This window comes from Zalophus californianus, chromosome X, assembly GCF_009762305.2.
Source record: "Zalophus californianus isolate mZalCal1 chromosome X, mZalCal1.pri.v2, whole genome shotgun sequence".
NCBI classification, from domain to species: domain Eukaryota; kingdom Metazoa; phylum Chordata; class Mammalia; order Carnivora; family Otariidae; genus Zalophus; species Zalophus californianus.
The window spans coordinates 37,848,204-37,871,120 of NC_045612.1; the positions used below are offsets into that span (position 1 = coordinate 37,848,204).

At 45.8% G+C, this 22,917-nt stretch overlaps 1 protein-coding gene across 7 annotated transcripts in view; it reads left to right on the forward strand.

Moving 5' to 3' along the window:
- Positions 1-22,917, forward strand: part of CHRDL1 (chordin like 1) — a 114,670-nt gene that overhangs the window by 61,109 nt on the left and 30,644 nt on the right. For 4 of the 7 annotated variants that reach the window (XM_027609382.2, XM_027609375.2, XM_027609379.2 and 1 more), the window contains exons 5-6: positions 12,326-12,471; positions 14,302-14,395. In XM_027609382.2, the coding sequence (XP_027465183.1) occupies positions 12,326-12,471; positions 14,302-14,395 (240 nt within the window). The remainder of the gene's footprint in view (positions 1-12,325; positions 12,472-14,301; positions 14,396-22,917) is intronic. The other 3 variants (XM_027609376.2, XM_027609380.2, XM_027609381.2) reach the window with 1 other exon arrangement.

Here is a 22,917-nt window from a genome sequence, read left to right on the forward strand (position 1 = left end):
CATGAGGCTGCTCCCCACCTAGAGCTTCAAGCCTTGGACGCTTGCCCACAGACAGGTGACTGACACCGCAAGGCTAGAATTGCTATCTGAAAGGCAGCAAATCACACACCGAGATGCCTTTTCGGAGTTGGCCGAACCATTCATAATGAGATGTAGTAAGCTCTGGACCCTGGACCATGGGAGCAGACTCAGGGAAAATTCTCTTTTTGCCTTCAGATGGAATGCACTTGGTAAGCTGGAGATAATCTGAATCGACGGGCTATGTTGGGTATAGCTTCCTGTCTCCCCGAACCTTTTCAAAAAAACGTAATCTTGTACATTCTCACTACATCCCTGTGCAGTAGAAGCAAATGAAATGATTGCCCCCGACAAATATTGACACCTACTCACAAATGCAAGCAAGTTCTTTTGATACCGAGGCCCAGAGATGCAGACTGAATGGAGCAAGTCAGTGGTACCAGCCAGCCAAGAAGGCCTGTGCCCTGCCTTTCCCGCCCCCACCCCCACCCCCAGATCTGATGCCCGGGCTGCCAGCAGTGCTTGCTGCGGAGAGACGTGGTCTTCTCTGGCTCAAACCCTCTCCTCAAGCCATCCTTCCCGGCATCTGTCCGACAAGAGGGCATATCCAGGCAGGGTCAGCTACTGACTGCCAACAGCTGAAACATTAAGGGAAGTGGGATGAAAAACAGCCCACAGATGGGTTCCGGGTGAGGAGGAAAGAAGCAGGATTATACCAGGGTGTGAGCTTTCAGCACTTTCTTCCACTCTGCTCTCCAGCTGGACCGGCAGATGACGGTTTCCTCTCACTCGGCACCTTCTTGCTTGGGACAGAGTGTTATGTCTGTGTGTTGAGCTGCAGAGTGATCTCCTGAATCTGCTGCAAGAATTTCCTGGCCTGGGCCCCCACTGTGGGGGGGGGGGGCCGGGGGCGCGAGTAGGGAGGCCACTAGTCTTGCCGAAGGTGTGGGCCTGAACTCAGTCTTCTTGAAGATTCCGAGCGGGGAAATCCTCCCTGCCATTGGCCCCCTCCTTTCGCTCGGCTGTCTGGCAGACCTTCCCCGTCTCCCTAGGTGGGTACCCTGTGGCATGGCCACAGGACACCAGACAAAACTATGACTTGGGACTGACCTCCCCATCCTACCCCACCCCCACCCCTTTGTGGGTTCTCCTTTTCTATTTCATTTACCTTTCCTTCTTTGCCTGCCTCCCTATCAGCTCACACAGCACCTTCTATTTGTCCAGGCCCCGTCCCACTCCGATACTCAGCCCCTGGTGTCCGTGCTGTAGGATGTTTAGTGGCTTCATTTTATTGGTAACAGCTTTATTGAGATATAATTCACATACCATTTACGCTCTTAAAGTGTACGGTTTAGTTGGGTTTAGTGTCGTCACAAGATACTACCACCATCACCACTGTCCACTTCCAGAATATTTTCCTCATCCCCCAAAAGAAGCCTCATACCCACTGGCAGTCACCCCCACCTCCTCACCTCCCCCCAGCTCCTGGCGTCCACTGATCTACTTTCTGTCTCTATGGATTGGCTATTCTGGCCATTTCATAAAGTGGGAACATACATTATGTGACCGGCTTTATTCCTCAGTCTAATGTTTTCAAGGGCGATCTATTCTTTTATTTTAAATTTTTATTGTTATGTTAATCACCATACATTACATCATTAGTTTTTGATGTCGTGTTCCATGATTCATTGTTTGTGCATAACACCCAGTGCTCCACGCAGAACGTGCCCTCTTTAATACCCATCACCAGGCTAACCTATCCCCCTACCCCCCTCCCCTCTAGGACCCTCAGTTTGTTTTTCAGAGTCCATCATGGGTGATCTATTCTAATTGAATAATATTGCCCTGTTAACGGATATACCGATCCTTTTATCCACTGCTGGACACTTGGTTTGTTCTCACCTTTTGGCCATTGTGAATAATGCTGCTGTGAAGATTCACGTACCAGATCTGTTTGAGTCCCAGCTTTGACTCCTCTTGGGTACATGCCTAACAGTGGAATTACTGGTTCAGGTGGTAACTTTATATTGAACTTGGTGGAACTGCCAGACTGTTTTCCATTTTACACCATTTGACCTTTTTACATTCCCGCCAGCAGTGGATGAGGCTTCCATCTTTTCCACATCCTCACCAACACTTGGTGTTATTATTATTATTTTTTTTTTATGATGGCCATCCTTGGTGGGTGCGAAGTGGTAGCATACTGTGGTTTTTTTGTTTCCTGCCCCGAGGCCTTACTCTTCACTGGGGGACTCCTTTCCAGTCTTTGATACTCTCTAGTGTGAACTCATTAAACCTTTGGGAAAGGTAAAGCCCTTTTCTAACTAATGCTTGAACCTGGGGCCATGTCAGACACTCGGGCGGAGCAAAAGGGAAGAGAGTTTAGGGACAGAGTGGACTTGCCACCTTTGGAAGCTCTGCTGTAGTGGGAAGGGTCTGCGCCACCAGTCAGCCCAGAGCAGGGTCATAAAAGGATTCTTGGTGAATGTGATGGCTCAGAGGTGACTGTCTAGTCACCACTCAGAATCTGGCCATTTTTGAGAAGTTCTACAGGGCAGTGGAAAACAGTTGTCTTAGCTTGGGCCACTGGAACAAAAATACCAGAGATTGAGTGGCTTCAACAACAAACATTTAGTTCTCACAGTTCTGGTGGCTGGGAAGTCCAAGATCAAAGTGCCAAGGCAGATGTGGTGTCTGGTGAGACCCCACTTCTTGGCTTACAGCCAGCCACCTTCATGCTATTCCCTCACATGCTGAGAACAGAGATCATCTCCTTCCTGTCTCTTCTGATAAGGGCACTAATCCCATTCGGGAGGGCTCTGCCATCTTGACCTAACCCCTTCCAAAGGCCCCACCTCCTTTTTTGTCTTCTCTTTCAAGTTTGTATTTAAATTCCAGTTAGTTAGCATACAGTGCAATATTTGCTTCACGTATACAATTTAGTGATTCAGCACTTCCGTGCAATACCTGGTGCTCATCACAGCAAGTGCGCTCCTTCATCCCCAATACCTGTTTCCCCCTTCCCCCCACCCACCTCCCCTCTGGTAACCATGAGCGTGTTCCCTGTAGTTAAGACTCTGTTTCTTTTTTTTTTTTTTAATTTAATTTTATTATGTCGTGTTAGTCACCATACAGTACAACGTTAGTTTTTGATGTAGTGTTCCATGATTCATTGTTTGCGTATAACACCCAGTGCTCCATGAAATACGTGCCCTCCTTAATACCTATCACTGGGCTAACCCATCCCCCCACACCCCCCTCCCCTCTGAAACCCTCAGTTTGTTTCCCGGAGTCCATAGTCTCTCATAGTTCGTAAGACTCTGTTTCTTGGTTTGCCTCTCTTACTCTTTTTTCTCTATGCTCCTTTGTTTTGTTTCTGAAATTCCACGTTGGAGTGAAATCATACGATATTTGTCTCTGACTGATTTCGCTTAGCATTATATTCTCTAGCTCCATGCACGTTGTTGCAAATGGCAAGATTTTGTTCATTTTGATGGCTGAATAATATTCCATTGTATACATGTACCACTTTTTTACCCATTCATCAGTCAATGGACATTGGGGTTCTTTCCATAGTTTGGCTATTGTGGACATTGCTGCTATAAACATCAGGGTGCACGTATCCCTTTGAACCTGTATTTTCATATCCTTTGGGTAAATACCTAGTAGTGCAATTGCTAGAGCATAGGGTAGTTCTAGGTTTTAACTTTTTGAGGAACCTCCATACTGTTTTCCAGAGTGGCTGCACCAGCTTGCATTCCCACCAACAGTGTAAGAGGGTTCCCCTTTCTCTGCATCTTCGCCAACATCTGTTATTTCCTGTGTTATTCATTTTAGCCATTCTGACCCGTGTGAGGTGATTATCTCATTGTAGTTTTGATTTGTATTTCCCTGATAATGAGTGATAGTGAGCATCTTTTCATGTGTCTGTTAGCCATCTGTATGTCTTCTTTTTTAAAAGATTTTATTTATTTGGGGGACACCTGGGTGGCTCAGTCGTTGGGCATCTGTCTTCTGCTCGGGTCATGATCCCGGGGTCCTGGGATCAAGTCCCACATCGGGCTCCCTGTTCAGCAGGAAGCCTGCTTCTCCCTCTCCCACTCCCCCTGCTCGTGTTCCCTCTCTCACTGTTTCTCTCTATGTCAAATAAATAAATAATCTTTAAAAAAAAGATTTTATTTATTTGAGAGAGAGAGAGAGGGAGGGAGGGAGAGAGAGAGAGTGAGCACACATGAGCAGGGGGAGGGGCAGAGGAAGAGGAAGAAGCAGACTCCTCGCTGAGCAGAGAGCCCGACATGGGGGCTCCTGAGCCAAAGGCAGACACTTAACCAACTGAGCCACCCAGGTGCCCCATCTTCTTTTTTTTTTTTTTAAGATTTTATTTATTTATTTGGGAGGGTAGAGAGTGCAAGCAGGGTGAGGGGCAGAGGGAGAGGGAGAGAGAGAATCTCAAGCAGACTCCATGCTGAGCACAGAGCCTAATGCGGGCCTCAGTCTCATGACCCTAAGATAATGACCTGAGCCAAAATCAAGAGTTGGATGCTTAACCGACTGAGCCATGCAGGCGCCCTCTTCTTTGGAAGAATCTCTATTCATGTCTTCTGCAAAGGCCCTACCTCCTACTACCATCATATTGGAGATTAGCTTTTTAACATATGAATCTGTGGGGCTGGGAGGACACAAACATTCAGTCTAATGCAGGCACCCGCCATAAAGATTAGGCAGCCCCACATCTCTTACCTTAGCAACCTACTTCCTGCCTTCCAGAAATTCTGTCTTTTATAGCTAATAGTAAGATAACAATAGCAGTATTTACTAAACATTAATACGCACCCAGTCCTGTGGCAAGCACATTATGCATCTCATCTTGTTAGTTCCTCGCAACAACCTATGAGGTAGGTCCTATATCAGCTCCATTTTATAGATGGAGGAACCGAGGCTCAGTAAGGTGAAGTGATTTGCTCAGCTAATACGTGGTAACTAATTAATAGTGGAGCTGGAATTTGGACCCAAATGGGAAACTCAGAAGTCAGGCCACTCCTCCCAGTAGGACAGATCTTGGAGGCTCTATTTTCAGTCATCTCCCCCACATAAGCCCTAAGTTCTGGAAGGTTTCATACCCCTTGCCTCATGCTCTACAGCTTCATTATGGATAAAGCATCAGGGGCCCATGTAACAATTTCATTATCTACAAAAATAACCTGTTTTCAAACGTTGTCTTCCATTAGCACCTTGGTATGAAATAATGAGATGAGTCCCAAGCCTCCCTACCAAGACCTCAAGGTGGTGGGCCAGAGAAGAGTTCAGTTTTTATGGAGGACAGTTTGGGGAAGATCTGGAAATCTTAGGTCTCTACTCCATGAAAGCAGGTACAGTTAAGTCACCACTTACAGAGGCCCAGGGCAAAGAGAGGCAAGAGGGTTTGGAGCACTGAAAGGAAGAAATCTAAATGGTAGGCATCCCTTGTGTGGCTGCTGGACCCATTTGAAGCAGTACCTTTGCTCTTAGCAAGCCTCCCAGAGAAAAACTCACCTGAACCCACATGGCCTCGGAAGCTGAGCACTATTCCTTTTTGGAAGGGGACTAGACACAGCCACTGTTTAGGATGCACTCATTCTGCAGGATTTTTTGCATGCTTGCTTTATGCAGCACCCAGCTGTCCCTCCCTCCACTACAGCAGCATTCCTTGGAGGAGCATAAGTGGTTTCCCACGAGCACCCTTAGTCGTCTGCTTTCTTCCCATCTGGGCCAAGGCCTAAAAACCGGCCTAAATTTACACACTTTAAAACAATTTGTTTTAGAAAGCGCTGTACCAGCTCCCACTTTCCGCAGAGGTGTTGAGTAGAGTCGGGAGGAGAGAACAATCTCGTTGTGGTCGGACTGGGAACACAGAGTCCTAGCTAGGATCTGTCCCACGAGTAGGAGTAGAGAGCTGTGACCAGCTTGGTAGGATTGATTTTCTATGGTTGGAAGGGGCCTGAAATAGTCACCTAGTCTAGCCTTTGGCCTTAAGTAGAATTTTTTTTTTTTTCCCCAACAGAAACTCTTCAAACTGAATTTTGGAATGAGAAATACAGTGAAGGATTACTTTCTAGTGTCTAACCTGCCTTGTTCGTGATGCAGGTGACATTTCTTCCTGTTGGACATAGTTTGGCAATTGGCGATAATCTGACCTCCCTCCCAACCTCAACCTCTTTACAAGCTATCTAAATATGTTAACAATTAACATCTTTTAATGCCAGCCCCTCCAACGAGAGCAGGATTCTCCTTGAAGTCAGGGACATGTCGTATTTACCTCTGTAGCTCTAACCTAGCATGGTACCAACTATTTTCAAGGTAGGCTTGAGGACCTGTTTGTGCTGGGTATAGTCAAAGATCCCCATAAGTAGATGTTGAATGAAGAAGGAAAAAAAAAAAAAAAGAAGGAAAATAATCTCTCAACTGTCTTTATCCCCAGAACACCTACCATACACATAAGCACAAAGCAATCACCATTTAATTAACTGTCCAGTTATCCATGGAAACAAGGAGGTCCCTCTATGTTCTTCTGTGGGCCTTCTTTCTATACCGACACGACTTACCATTTGCTGTGTGCATTGTTGTGTACCAGATACTTTGGGGCTTTAAAATAAATGCTCTCTAAGCCTCACAGCCGTGTAAGGTAGATAACATACTCATTTTGAAGATGAGGAAACCAAGGTGCAAAGAGATCAAGTAGCCTTCCCGAGGTCACAGATCAAAGACATGTCAAAGCCGGGATTTGTACATAATGTTCGCAGACCCCAGAGACCAGGCTCGATTCTTTTTGTTTGCATCGATCTGAGACAGAGCTGAAAACACTGCTTACCAGCAGCACCCTATCTCAGGACTTCCTTCCTTGCCCTTTGGCCTTTTCCTTCTCGTGATTCTGAGATCTAGGGTCAAACCCTTTGGACAATACAGTTCTGTGTTGGGGTGTGTGTGTGTGTGTGTGTGTGTGTGTGTGTGTGTGTGTGTGTGTGTGTGTGTGTGTGTGTATCTCATTGTAGTTAAAGGGAAGACAACTTCTTACTTCAAGCCTGCTATCTTCATCTCTAAATTCCCTCTCTACCATACCTCCAACATGGTCTGCAGATGTGCTGGGACCACACCAGTAGAAAGACAGACAACCAGACTGGAAACATTAGCACCAGGCTCAGCCATCGAGTCAAGTAGGAACCCGAGTAACAGTAGCAATGGGCAAGAGAAGGGAGGGACTTGGAGTCCAGGAGATTGGCAACTGATCCCTGGGAGCTCTGGAGAGGTTTGCATTTCTCTCATAAACACTGGGAGCTGATTTGTCTCCTGACATACAAGCAGCCTTTCTGACTTGCCAAGAAGTGGCCTGCTAAGGAAATAGAAATTTGGGGGTAGGGAGAGTAGAGAAGTCAGCAGCCAGCACGAGGACTTCGGGTTCTGGAGGGTGGGAAGAAGGCCAGTGCCAGGAGGGGAGAGAATGGTGTACCAAAGGAAGTGGGATAGGACCACAGACTTCTTGGTAACATTTGCCAGTTTCTCTGAAGAGCAAAAAACAAAGCATAACAAACTTGTGGCAAAGTTATTCATACTGAGATGTTCTGGACAGTGTGTAACCTCTCACAGAAATACTGGGGTTATAAAATCTGATTGCAAAAGGGCAACCATTTACCCCAAAGAAATGGACTTCTAGTGATGGCATTTTAGGCACCAGTGAGATGGAAGGCAGGGAGAGAGATTGAGGATAGGGGGAGTGTTTTTCCCAGCTCCCCAGAAGTCATAGTTCTGCTACACGTGAGACCATCCCTAATGGGGGGTGGGGGGCACGGAAGGAACAGTTTCTTTCCCAGCACAACTGGAGTCACGTGGCTTCGCGCTTGTCTGCTGACCCCACGATGTCTTTGTCCCAACTCCTCCTCAGAGTAGGATTCCCCTGAGGGGCCCTGAGGCCAGCTTTGCTTTGGACTGATTTTCTGCCCGTGTTCAGCCAGGAATACCAAATGTGTTCCAAGGATAGTTGGTTAGGAGCCCAGCCACCTTGGAAAATCTAGGAAGGGAGAGCGTAGAGTACCAGGTGGCCTTCCTTGCTTCTGTGGTGCCCCACGTGCTGTGTTGGCCTTCTAAAGATGCAAGAGGAGATTTGAGTCCCATGTCCCACTTCTTTTTTATGAAGCAACTACCCATTTTTATTTGATAAAACTGCAGATTACAAGTCACTTCTCCAACTTACTTATTTATTTCTGAGAGCGTGTATTCTTTACTTTGCGTTATAAATTAGGAATGTAAGGGCCTTGTTGTTCCACTTTACTGTGCAGCTAACACTTGTGTCCATGCCCATTTAATTAATTTATTATGATGATGATTTGGGGTTTTTATGGTTTTTATCCACTAAGTTTGGGGGTGCCTTTTTTCATATATTTTTTTTTATTTTAATTCCAGTGTAGTTAATATACAGTGCTGTATTTGCTTCAGGTGTACAATATAGTGATTCAATACTTCCATACATCCCATTCTTAGATAGAAAAATTGGGGCCCAAAGGGAAAAGTGGGTACCCAGGCTGGGATTTTTGACTCCGTGATCCTACCTCCCAGTTTAAAAAAAACAACTCTTTCCTTTAGTACAAACTGTATATGTCTAAGATGTACAACATGCTGATTTGATATACATATGTATATGTATTGAAATGATTACTAGAGTCAAGCTAATTAGCATCATCTCTTCACATAGTTACCATTTACTTTGTGGGGAGAACACCTGAAATCTGCTCTCTGAGCAAATGTCCGGGATACAACCTAGTATTATTAATAATACTCATCATGCTGTACATTAGATCTCTAGACATTTATTCATCTTATGTAACTGCAACTTTATACCCTTTGACCAGCATCTCCCCATTTCCCCCACCCCCGGGCCCTGGTAACCACCGTTCTACCCTCTGCTTCTATATATTTGATGTGTTTTTAGATTTCACAAAAAGTGAGACCATGCAATTTTTTTTTTCTGTATCTGGCTTATTTCACTTAGCATAATGTCCTCCAGGGTCATCCATGTTGTTGCAAGTGGCGAGATGTTTTTTTTTAAGGTTGAATACTATTCCGTTGTATATATGTACCACGGTTTCTTTATCAGCTCATTGACTGACTGACACTTAGGCTGTTTCTTTACCTTGGCTATTGTGAATAATGCCACGACGAGCTTGGGATGCAGTAAACACGGGAGCACAGATATCTCTTCCAGGTATGGATTTCCGTTCCTTTCCGTCTGCCAATGTTTAACACCCACTCTGTAAAAAGAGCACAAACTTCGAGACAGGAAAACTCTATTTCTGAGTTGGCTTTCCTGTTGAGTACCTGGGTGGCATGGGCCAAATCTTTTGGGATGTCAGTAGCCTCATTTCTGTAATTCTCTTACCACTCTGTTAGGGCTATTAAAAGAATGAAATAAGAATAAATGGAAAGAAATTAAGATAAATTTATTGTGTAAAACTAGCAGTAAGCATGCTCATAATTGGTTTCTTTTTCTTTGATTCTGTTTTGTCTTTCTCTCTTTCGCGTTCTCCCTATCTCCTGTTGAGTAGATTAATAGACTCGATGCCAGGCTACTCTGACGACTGTTGCAAGAAAGACTCTCAAGGTCATGATTCCACTGGAAAACCTCTCCCTGCAGTTGCTTCCCCGTTGATCCCTTGGTAGAAGGCCCATTTCAAAAATCAATCCACATTCTTCTGAGGCAAAATAATTCCAACCTTCTTTTTCTTCTTTTGGCATTCCAAAGATCTGTCAACTCCTGCAAGAGTCATGGTAGATATTCTTTTGTAGGTCATCCCAGTTTTCCTTCACCACAAAATCCTGAGATTTGGTATAATTAGAGCCCAGGGGGGTGAATGGGCCTGCCCCTGTCCCTTCTCCAGTGAGTTTCACTCCTGTCTACCAGCTGCAGCTGTCTGGTTGTGTGTGCTTGTGGGCGGAAGCAGGGACTTAGGGTCAACTGGTATGAGTTAAACATTCACTAGGAGCTAAGTCTTTTTCTTTTTCTTTTTTTTTCTTTTAAGATGTATTTATTTATTTGAGAAAGAGAGAGCGTGCAAGCAGGGGGAGGGGCAGAGGGAGAGGGAGAGAAAATCTCAAGCAGACTCCCTGCTGAGGGTGGAGCCCAACGTGGGGCTTGATCTCACAACCCTCAGATCGTGACCTGAGCCAAAAGCAAGAGTCAGATGCTTAACCGACGGAGCCACCCAGGCGCCCCTAAGGCTTTTTCTTAAGGAACTACTTTTGTATCCTGTAAGGAGTCATTAGTAAGTAGTTAACACCCAAGGAGTAAGGTACTCAGAAATTGCAGCTAGATCCATTTATATAGCAGAGCATAGAATTGCGTTAGTTATGCAAATCGCTGAAGCCAAAATAAGTGTGAAAGCGGTTTCCTGGGTATTGTAGGCCAAAACATTCTAGAGGGACAACACAGCCTTCATGTTCCACTGGTTTAGGTTTTTAAATTAAATAGTCCCTTCCCGTGTTACAGATTTGATGTGATTAACACCCTCCTTGATAGTGGCCAGGATGGAAGATTCTAGAATCAGTCAGACATCAGTTCAGATGTTGGTGCTACCGTAGCTCACAAATTGTGCCACCTGGGACAAGACAGTTAGTTTCTTAAGCCTTAGTTTCCCCATCAGCAAAATGGGCATAACCGTGTCCATTTCAGAATGTTACTAGTAAAAGCCAATGCAATCATGTATGGAAAAGCATTCACCACTGTGCCTTGCATATCAATTAGGGCTCAGTAAATGTTAGCTATTATTATTATTATTATTATTATTACTATTATTACCATTAGCCTTTATCATTTTCACCTACATCCTAAGAATCATTTCATTCTGTTTTCTTTTCAAAAAGCGGAAGATTTATACGATCTGAAGAGAAACCAGAGTATCATTCTGTTTTTTTAAACAGATGTATTGAGGTATAATTAACCCATAAGATGGACTCATTTGCATTATACTTTTGCCTGATGGGAAAGAAAGGATGGTCTAACTGTCTAAGCCTTCCCCTAATGAAACACACCACTCCCCTGATTTCCCTTCTTCCACTGTTCTACAAAGGGCACTTTCCAAGCCCCGTTTATATCTGTTGTGCATTTGCACATCAGTGATGAGTTTAATCTGGGGGCTTGTTCATTGCTGGGTGTGTGTGTGCAAGTACATGAGGGTGTACACGCGTGCATATACACCATGCATTTGCAGGAAGCCCAGTAAAAAGACATCTTGAGACCATTCATTAGAGTCAGCTCACCAAGCGCATTGGTGCATTGATTTCTTGCTACAGGGCAACCCTGCATTAGATGCCACAGAGAAGAGAGACTCTGTAAGGCAGCATCCCGGTCCTTAAAAAGCGATACCTTACACATGTGTACATAAGTTGACAGAAAGAAGATGGAGTTTGGGGTCATCACTTACTACATCCAGGACTTTGGAAAAGTCAACCTCAGAGGCTTGTTACCCTCAAGTGAAAAATGGAGTTAAGGATCTGCCTTACCTGGTTGATAGGGTTGTTGTGAGGCTCTCTTGTAATAATGTATGTGAAATCTCTTCCTAAATTGTTGGCTAGGTGACCACGAGTCACAAATGGGAGTTACAGTAACATTCAAGTGCCGGATTGTGCACTTCAGAAATCACATGTCTGGAGAGAGCCAGGTTGTGGGCTGGAGCTATTAGGGAATGCTTCGTAGAGGAAAAGGGACTTTTCATGAGCCTTCAAAATCAGACAGGACATCAGCAGGTGGAAACGAGTGGGAGGGGAATGATGATCTTGGTGGTGGAATTAAAAATAAGCAAAGACTTTGTGTGTCAACTATATTTCATAAAAAAAAAAAAAAAGGCAAGGACTCCAGAGGCTGGAATAAGCATACAAGCGCACGCCAAGTGATATAAAACATGGGAGGGGGTGAAGTTACCAAGGTAGTTATAATAGATGGTTCCTCTTCTGAAAGGACTCCCTCTTTCCGGGCAAGTTAACACATTATTCGCCTGGTCTCTTAGCTCCGTGGAGGCAGGAGCCCTTATCCTTCTCTGATCTCTCTCTAGTGCCCATCACAGTACCTGGCACATAATAGGCGCTCAATAAATGCTCAACAAATGCAAGAATAGATGGATGGTCATGTCCATTGCCGTCCTTGTCTGGTTGCTTTATCAGCCACTGAATCAGGGATTATCTTTTAACTCCTTCTACACGGTACAGCCCCATCTGCTGTCGGGATTTATGAAATTCTTTGCAGTAATGCCAATACTCGGTGTGGTTTTTCTCCACCCTGTCCCAGAAGACTCCCTACCCCCGGCAAACAATAAGGTGACCAGCAAGTCGTGTGAGTACAACGGGACCACTTACCAACACGGTGAGCTGTTCGTGGCTGAAGGGCTCTTTCAGAACCGGCAACCCAATCAGTGCACCCAGTGCAGCTGTTCGGTAAGACCTGGCGTCCTAATGTCCCTGCTGGCCCTACCCCAACACCAGAGCTCCTCCTGTGTTTACACCTTTACTTGGAGCCGACACTGTAAGGTGTTTGGAAGGAAGACGAATTGCATTTATTTTTTTTTTAAAGATTGATTTATTTGAGAGACAGAGCAAGCGGGGAGAGGGGCGGAGGGAGAGGGAAAGAATCTCAAGCCGAACTCCCTGCTGAGCATGGAGCCCAATGCGGGGCTCGATCTCACGACCCCTAAGGTCATGACCCGAGCTGAAAGCAAGAGTTGGACACTCAACCGACTCAACCACCCAGGATGCCCCAAGACAAATTGCATTTAAATCCTAAGCCTCCCTGTCAATCCAGACTCCCTGATTTTCGTGAACCCTGAACAGCCCTGACCTGTGTGAAGGAAATCAGACCCAATCATATCCTGGTCTTTATTAAAGCTTTAGGACTGCTTAAATGGACAAACATGTGCTGATGGTCTTGATCTGTCCTCTCTTTTAAAATAGTCACCCCAGCAAAGCCTTTATCAGAAGGACTCAACTATCTGAAGCCTTGGGGATGCCATGAGCAGAAAAGCAATCAATGCCATCTAAGGCCACTCAGTCCAATTCACAAGAAAATGGGGCTATCTCTTGGCTCCCATCTCTGGTGTATCCTCCCAACCAGTTTTCCCCTGATGCCCTGCAGTGAGAACTGTCTCAGCAAAACATGGTTATTCCTCTGATGTTACTTGTCAGAAGAACTGTATATACCTTAGGTATAAAGTATATTGATTATATCTTCATGGAATTGTGCAGTGCAGAGAATGTAAGAGGTAGAACCAGAAAATGGAAGAAAATGGCTGTTTCAACTCAAGTGTGAGGGAATGCAGTTTGACGTAGGAACTTTTTTGCCTGTAAGGGCATTAAACACTGGATTGCTGAAGGAAGTTCTAGAATCTCCTCCCTTAGGGACTTTTAGTAAAAATATGGTATCTCGGTAGTTTAGGAGAATTTGGTTGTGGCCTTCCCTTCCTAATGACTTTTCAGGGACCCTTCTAGCCCCAGAATAATATGCTTCTAAGAACAAGGTTTAGGGGCGCCTGGGTGGCTTAGTCGGCTAAGCGTCTGCCTTCGGCTTGGGTCATGATCTCGGGCTCCTAGGATCGAGCCCCATGTCAGGGCTCCCTGCTCAGTGGGGAGTCTGCTTCCTCCTCTCCTTCTGCCCCTCCCACTGGCCATGCTCTCTCTCTCTCTCAAATGAATGAATAAAATATTTTTAAGAAAAGAACAAGGTTTAAGGAATGATGTTTGGCACATAGAACTTTAGGGAGAGGAAAGTATGTAAAGACAGACATAGCAGGTAAATTTGCTCTTCTCCCTTGCCTTGTGCTGAACTGAACTGTCCATTCAGATCATTTGTATAGTTTTGTATTACCCCAGAGAACTTGTCTCCCCGGTTTGGAGTGTTATAAAAGGTGGCTCTCATGCAAATCTGCATTCCCTGAAATCCCAATATCCAGCTGGGTTGTGATGGGGACCAGAGGATATAACGAACAGAAAAGAGAGGAGCAAGACCATATTTGGGGGTTTGGCAGGCCGATGGCGTCCCTTACACGGACTGCTTTTGTACCATCTTTGACCAGGAGGTCCAAAGAGGAGGGCCAACTCTTCAGTAACATGGTCTCTGGCATGGAGAAAGAGTGAACCAAAAAAAATAAAGCATAATGACATTTAGGAAGTGTCTAGAACTAACCATGGGAGAACACTGGGAAGAAGAGGAATGTTTGGATTCCCTACTCATCCCAGGTGCTCTTGACCTTCAATTCTGTTTCTCCTTCGCAGGAGGGGAATGTGTACTGCGGTCTCAAGACGTGCCCCAAGTTAACCTGTGCGTTCCCAGTCTCTGTTCCGGATTCCTGTTGCCGGGTGTGCAGAGGTATGTGTCCCATAGCCCGAGACAGAGGGGTGCTGCCGTTCTGGAGAGCAGGACTTAGAAGAGAGGGAAATGCCTGGCCAGTGTCGTAAGCAAGGGAATTTTCTATGGTGGCCTCAGGTTTTAGCCGGGGTTGGGGGGGGGCGGGGAGGGCAGTGCATTCGCAAAAGGGAGGAAGGAAACACTGATTTTAAGGGCCACCAGCTGAAAGAAACTGCCCTGGCGTGTGGCAGGAGAGAAAGAGTGAGTGTCATCTACTGAGAAAGTGAGTATCTGTGTCGCTTCTCCCTTAATTCCTTCTAACCAGGCCTCGATGTGACTGTATTGTGAAACGCAGGCCATTTCCACGCACAGCCTTAACAGGAAGAATGGGCCTTGCAAAGCCCTGATCTGACCATTTTGGACACCGGGCAGGGCAAATTTAGGTAGCTTCTTTAAAGCCCTACGGTCAAATGGTGACAAACGCAGGAAAAGCAAAATGGAGGGCAGAAGGCATCGTCTTCTCAAATTCTATCCAAAATGGCATCAGTGTCTTCTCAAGCGAGTGTTTTCTTATTTGCTTTCCATTATCTTTGGTAATGGTGCCTTTTTTTTTTTTTCCCTGTAAGATCAAACATAATCACCTTTCATTTCTCCTTTATTGCCTCTTCTCAAATTACTAAAGCTGTCAGCTGTCTTCTATATCCCTCTCCTTTCTGGCTTGCCCTCCAGTAGTAGTCTAATTTTGTCTTCTTTCCTTCCATCCAATCAACATATTTATTGAGCATCTACTGTAGGCTCAGCCCTGTGCTAGAAGCTAGATACATACTGGTAAGTAGAATAAACATACCGGGTACTGCCAGACTATATAGCATCTTTACGCAAGTTACAGAGAGAACCCTTTTACTTAAGAGACTTTACTGCCATTTGCCAGAAAATCCTTGTGAATGCACCCCCTTCGGTGCAGCACATTTGTGCAGTACACACCCTCTACAACCATATGTGGCATACATAGCAGCGAAGATTGGTTCTTTGCTCTTATGGAACTCACATTCTACCAGAGAAGACCAATAATAAACAAACAAGTAAATAGAAATCGAAACAATGTAAGTACTATGAAGAAAATAAAGGACTAAGATAGAAAATAAGAGTGAACAGCATTTAGATGGAGCAGTTGGGAAGGCCTCTCTGAGGTGACATTTATGCTCAGACTTGACAGAAGAAAAAGAGCCATCCATTCAAAGCTCCTGTGGGGAGAGGAGAGCATTCCAGGCAGAAAGAAAAGAAAATTCAGGGGCCTCAGGCAAGGAAGAGCTCAGAGCATTTGAAGCATCTGAGGATCACTGTAGCTGACTGTAGTGACTGTAGTCAACACTGGCTGGAGATGAGGCTGGAGAAGTGAACAGGGGTCAGACCATGTAGGACCTTCAAGGCCATGGGATAGAGTTTGTATTTCAGTTTCTAAGTACCTTGGGAGGCCACTGGAAGGTTGTGAAAAGGGCATGACACAAACCAGTGGATGTCTTGGAAGATCTCAGTGGCTGCTGTGTCCACACTTGATTGGAGGGAGGCAGCAAAGCAAGGAGAGAGGCCAGGAAGAAGGTGAGCGCAGTAGCCTATGTCACGTGGGAGGGCAGGTGCCTGGTTTAGGGGCATAGTAGACAGTAGTGGTTCAGACTGGAGCCTCTGGAACCAGGCAGCCTCGGCTCTAAGCCCAGTCCTGCTACTTTCTAGCTGGATAATCATGAGCAGTGAGTTCACCCTTGCTAACAATCTTTAAAGGGAGGATGATGTTAGCACCTACTTCCAAGTGCTTGTGAGGTTTAAATGAGATCATGCAGGAAAAGGACCTATGCACCACGTCTTGCGTAGGGTGAGGACTCAAGAATGAGAAACAGACCAATCTGAAACATATTGAGAGCATTGCTTCTTGACCAGGGGTGCATATTGGAATTCCCTTGATAGATTTATGTCCAGGCTAGGGGTGGAAGGTGAGGGAGGTTATTCCAATGTGCAGCCAAAGTTGAGAGCCACTGAGTTAGAGGGGAAAAAAAAGATAGGATTTGCTAATAGGAGATGGGTAGTTGACTCCTATACATTACTGCTAGCTTAATCTTGCAAAAAGACAGCCTTAACCATACTACGCCTCTACCTAGAAATCTTTGCACTGGGGCACGTGGCTGGCTCGGTCACTAGAGCATGTGACTCTTGATCTTGGGGTCATGAGTTCAAGCTTCATGTTGGGCATAGAGCTTACTTTAAGAAAAAAATTGTGCTGACACATATTGTACTTACTAATGCCAGTCAGGTTTTTGTTTGTTTGTTTGTTTGTTTTTTTTTTTTTTTGAGCTAGAGAAAGTGCAAGCATGCAAGCAGCGGGTGGGGAAGGGCAGAGGGGGAGAGAGAGAGAATCCCAGGCAGGCTCCACACTCAGCGTGGAGCCCAAGTGGGGCTCGATCTCACGACCCTGAGATCATGACCTGAGCCGAAATCAAGATTTGGCTGCTTAACCGACTGAGCCGCCCAGGCACCCCGCCAGTCACAGTTCTAAATACTTTATCGACATGAACTCATTTACTCCCATGATGACCCTGTGTGATGAGTATGATGAGTATCCCCATTTTATGGATGATGAAACTGAGGTAGAGAGAGATTAACAGCCTTGTCCAAGGTGATGTAGCTAGTGAGTCCAGACTCCAGGCTCTCCCCCACTTCACTCTGCCCCTGAAAAGAATGGCTCCCTGTTGCCAGGAATACACGTCAGTCCCCTGCCTCAGACAGTGAAGGCCTCCCACACCGTAGCTTCAGTTACCTTTCTAGGCCCACATTCTTCCATTCACACACATCAGATTCTACTCACAGTATCCCTGTGCTCTCCTGCCTTCGCGCCTTCGCTCTCCCCCCTCAAGGTTTCTCCAACTGTAGTGCGCTTCAGAATCACTCGGAGAACTTCCAGAGCCTCAGACAACAATTGCAAGATTGTGACTCAACGGCTTTGGGGTGGGGTCCCGGGATGTGCATGTCGGCAGACCCCATTGTCCACTCGGAGGCAGGTGGTCCGTAGACTCTGCTTTGCGAATCCATTCCTGAGACCACATAGATGACGGGAGGCAGCCCCGAACAGTGGTTTCTGTTTGAGTTTAGTGCACTTAAACTGAGCATATTAAAAGTCCGAAATCTGAAAGCAGTAGAAAAGTAACAGATATCACTCTCTGAATGGTCGGAGCCTCTACTTCCGACCATACGGCAACCAACTTTGGGGTGAATGAGTGACAGCCATTTCATGATAAGGAACTGGGAGGTCAAGGGAACAAAGTGGCTGCCTAAGTAAGAACTGCGCATGTACAGCAAGATCTTAGAGGAGGGAACATGGCCTCTTTCTGGAAAATACTTTTCCTTCCATCTCTGTCTGTGGAAATCCTACAGGTTTCTCAAGATGTAGTTCAAACACGGCCTCCTCAGATTCTGACACAGGCAGTCCTCTGGCCGCATTATGGTAAATACTAGATGGAAGGCCTTTCTCTCTTCTCTGCCTTCCCACTGCCATCCCTCATTTCTCCACCCGGAATTCCTGCTTATCCAAAGGCCAGCCCAACTACCACCTATTCCATGAAGCATTTTGTTTTTCTAATCCTGTAGGTTAGGAGGAAACCTTCCTCCTTTCTGAGACTCCTCAGCCCTTACTGGGTGATGTTCCTGTAACATTAATCACTGTGTTATTTTTTTTTTTAAGATTATTTATTTATTTATTTATTTGAAAGAGAGAGAATGAGAGAGAGAGAGAGAGAGAGAGAGAGAGAGAGAGCACATGAGAGGGGGAAGGTCAGAGGGAGAAACAGACTCCCTGCTGAGCAGGAAGCCCGATGCGGGACTTGATCCAAGGACCCTGGGATCATGACCTGAGCTGAAGGCAGTCGCTTAACCAACTGAGCCACCCAGGTGCCCCAACTTTTTTTTTAATTATGTGTACCCATTGTCTTACCCTCCCTACCAATTCTGAGCTCCTTCAGGCAGGAACTATTTCTGGTTCATCTCTTCTTACCCCTCCCCAGCTCTAGGTACAGAGTAGGCACTCTTTGAATGAATACACACTAGCTTAGAAATACTGCCAAAATTACAGTTTGAATTAGATGCAACTAACATATATTATTGCTGTCTCTTCTGCCTCTGAATTACTGATAGACTGTGGTAGGGGTGGTGCTGGCTGTCCATTGGTTCATGGTCATTTCTGATCTCCAGGTGGTTTTTCCTCCCCCATTGCCCTTCAGGACACTATAAGTAATATTTCTTTGAGGAAGAAATGACCTTGGAGTGCCTGGGTCGTTCAGTGGTTTAAGCGTCTGCCTTCGGCTCAGGTCATGATCCCAGGGTCCTTGGATGGAGTCCCACATCAGGCTCTCTGCTCGGCAGGGAGTCTGCTTCTCCCTCTCCCACTCCCCCTGCTTGTGCTCTCTCTCTCTCTGTCAAATAAATAAATAAAATCTTTAAAAAAAAAAAAAAAGAAAGGAAGAAATGACCTTGTTCTGAGTACCAGTGTATGCTCATCCCTTTTCATATGCTCTTTCTAGTGGTCTTCACAAGTCAGTGTGGATTTAGCCACAGCCTGATTTGGTTTGTGCTCCAAGAAGGCCCTGGATCTTTCTCTCCTGCTTTCTCACAGTGCGTGTGTCTGTACATCAATACAGCTGTGACATTTAAGCCAGAAGAGATGGGTATTTTGTTCCTCATCTCCCTACCCACCTTTGCCCCAACGTCACTTGAGTCTGCTCCGAAGGGAAGAGAGCCTGTACGGAGCAGACGCATACACGCGGTTGCTCACATAACCAACAAGGTGCTATAATCCGCTTGTCAGGCTGAGATTATTTTGTTTGGGGGAAAAGGATACGGTGAGAAATCTAAACTGAAGAACAATTCATAAGAGAAAGGAAATTGCCAAAAGACATGTTATTGCCTCTGAGAGACGGTGTGGGGCAGCGGACGTAGGCTCTGAAGGCAGAAGGACTCAGATTTGGTGTTACGGAGCTCCCAGCTACTAGTAATGTTACCTCGGGCAAGCTGCTTGCCCCCACAGAGCCTTGTTTTTTTTTCAGCTCTGAAAATGGAGATTATAGTACCTATCGCCCATGGAAATGTTGTAAAAATTAACCAAGATGACGTGAAGAGCTAGGGGAAAGTCTTATACAGAGTTGTTGCTTCATATGAGACAATGATTATATTTCATATAATATTATTGTATGTATTGGCCCGGGGTTAAGTACGATTGCACCCTCTCCTCTCTCTCATAGTCTTGCCTTTTTTTCTTTACTTAATCTCAACACATAGAACATCATTTCTCATCCCTCTTGTGGTAACAGATCCTGGGACTCACCATCTTCTCGACTCGTCTCCTGTCACAATTTAACTTTCTTTCCTTTTATGATGCCCTCAGAAGCAACACATAAAAGCGAGCTCTGCCTGATCATGCGCTGTCCCTTCACACACCTGCCAATTCGCGAAGTTCTTTCTCCGCCATCTCTCCTCCAGCCTCAATAAACCTTTCTCTTTCATCTTTCCCTGTGAAGGCTCAATCCTCCACTTTCACAAAATTGATGCCTTTCTCTCTGCCCCTAATTTCTTTACATCTTTCAGTTGTGTAGAATGTGATTGAATCTCCTTTAAAGTGCTAATTTTGGAAGCACCTCATTATTTTTTTTTTCTGCTGAAACGATGTTTCTACAAAGGTCTATCTTGCATAAGCATATTACTCCTACAGCAGGGAATGCAGACACACTTCTCCCCTATGCTGACCACCCTACTTGCAGGCAAAATACTGCAGAAGAAATAACCTTTTGAGTGCTGAACTTGCAGACGTGCACATAAAGGGCCCCATTGACACAGGCTCTCTGCGCCATCCCCAGACACGGGTGCGCGCCTCTCTTCCTGGGTCACATGGCAGTCTGAGCCATGGACTGGATCTCAACCCCAGCCTCGGGGATTTAGACCCGTCCTTGAGGCTGGGGTGGTCAGGAGAACATTGGCAGGGGGCATGTCCTTGCTGGCACTTGAGCAAACCTCATCTGGACTGGAAGTGGCATGCAAACAGCCACTGGAACCTGAAGGGAAACTTGATCAGAAGAAAATTCTCGTACAACTGCCACATTCTGGGCAGGCAAGCCTCAAACCCAAACCCACCCCCAACTTCCCCATCTACCGCTTATCATTTCTGCTTCCCGTCTCCTGCCTACCTTGCCAAAGCAAAGGGGAAGGCTATGTACTTGGACTCTAGACAAGGGAGAGGTTTGGGGGATAGGCTCTTCGCTGTATTGAGAGCCAAGCCCATGTAGACAGTGTACATATGTCACACTTACTCTGTGCCAGGCTGTGGTCTAAGTACTTACGTGCGTAATACCTTGTTTAAGCCTCCCAACAAAGTTAGAACTGTTATTAGCCCCATTTTATGGATGAGGAGACTGAGGCGGGGAAGCTACGTGATTGGCCCAAGGATATGTGGCAGTGAGTGGCAGAGCTAGAATTCGAACCTTGTCAGCCTGGCTCTAGAGTCCCAAGCTCTTACACTCCCTGGTGGGAGCCATTCATGGGAACGTGACAAGGGACCTCTCCTAGGGCAAGGGCGTAGAGGGGGAGAGAGAACATGCGTGACACGTTGGCACAGGCAGCTAATCCTAGAAGAGTAACCATACTGCCCGGCTCTTCCCATTGTGGCCTCAACCTACCCACTCGCAACCACAGGGGAACACCTTTGTCCCACCGCTCTCTCCTTATAGGCTGAAAGAATGGAAATGTCTACCTTCTTTCACCCAGCAGACATTTCTGGAGCAACCCCCGAGTACCGAGCGCTGTGCTGGTGCTGGAGATAAAATGGTGAACGAAACAAACAAGGGACCTGCCCTTGCGGAGTGTAGTGGGGAAGACACATTTATCAAATAATGACACGAGTAGATATGAAATGGCAACTGTGCCAGGTGCTACAGGGAAAGGGGTTGGACAAGCGACTAATGAAGAGGGGTAGACCTCGTGAGGGAGGTGAAAGAAGACTCCTAGGGCTGTCCCTCCAGCCTCAATGCACACCACGTTTCTCTTGCTCCCTGCACCCCAGGGCAAGGGAGGTAGGACTCAAAGGTTAGGGACATAGCCAATGACAGTCTTACATTCCCAGGATCCCTGACTTCTGATCTCCCCATGAAGCTGGCCACCTTGGGCTGCAGGAGCCTATGACTGTTCTTCCTCCATTGTACACGCACATACTACTCGAGTCCAGGCTTTTCTTCTTATGCAACTACTTGATCGTGTTGGTCAGTGCCTACCATGTCTTACCACATTATCCAGTGTCTTCAGATTGTTTTTAAAGGTGCTCTATAAAGCAAGCTGACCCTTCCTTAACCTATTACTCATCCTCGTTTGTCTGACACCAACCCACACACACCTTCTACTCCAGGCTGCCTGTTCTCTTTGTCCTCAAATATGCCATGTTCCTTCCCACTTTCACTCCTGTTATGTGCCTCTCTTAGCTCTTACCCCCCCCCCCCACCCAAGCTTGGAATAGCTTCCCTCCTCTCTTCTGCAGATTACGATCCTACCCATCTTTCAAGAGCCCAGCCTGAGTCGCACCCATTCTAAAGAGCCCGACCTGATAACTGTAGTCCTCCTTGAGCTCCTTCTTGGACCACTTTCAGGGCTCAGTCTGGTTTATAGAGCCCAGCATTTAAATGTTTTCTTGTATTGTTCATTGTTTCATGGGTCTTGGCTCCTTAACTGAGAAAGGAACACTTTCTTCCTCTGTGTCCCCTAGCATAGAATTAAGCATAGCTTATGGTGGATTTATTAAAAAGAAAGAGAGCTACAGCTCTGAAAACTCTTGACAGCACTCCACGTACAGTCCTAGCTAGGGAGGCAGGAGAGATGACTGAACTCCCAACGTACGCAACCCAAGCTCATTTATCCAACACGTTTGCAAAGAGCTGAAGGAGAAAATTGAATCTCTTTTTATGAAATTGAGCTACTTCTATGAACTTCCACAAGGTAACTGAAAACTGGAAGCAACTGTTTAAAAGCAGTTTGTCAGTACTCAAGACAAGTGCCCTTTTACCTAAGACTCTTGATTTCTCTTTCCAATAAAACAGCAAAATTACACCTGAGATGCTATCTTGGCTGGAACCCAGAGATCTTGAGGGAAGTGGTGCACAAGGTAGTTCATTTTTTTTAACATCATAAAAATCTACCCAAGTTTTCAAAGTTCTCAAAATCAAACAAAACTGAAGAAAATAACAGCACCTCCAAATGTAGACGCTCATGTCTCAGTCTAGCATTGTTTTTGCTTTTGTCCGCATTTCCTGCAGAAACACTACCATCGCTGGGTCATAATGATAAGGAAGGAAACATCGTTAGTGAGCCACACTTCTCAAAAAAAATATCAAAATGAACTCCATCACTTATGGTTTTTGAGGTGCTGTGCTCTCACCTAAACTTCGAAATGTGCTGAAACACCCTGATCTTTTCAGAGTGATAGAAGAGTCTGACCACCACTACTGAGCCCTGTCCTCAGGTGA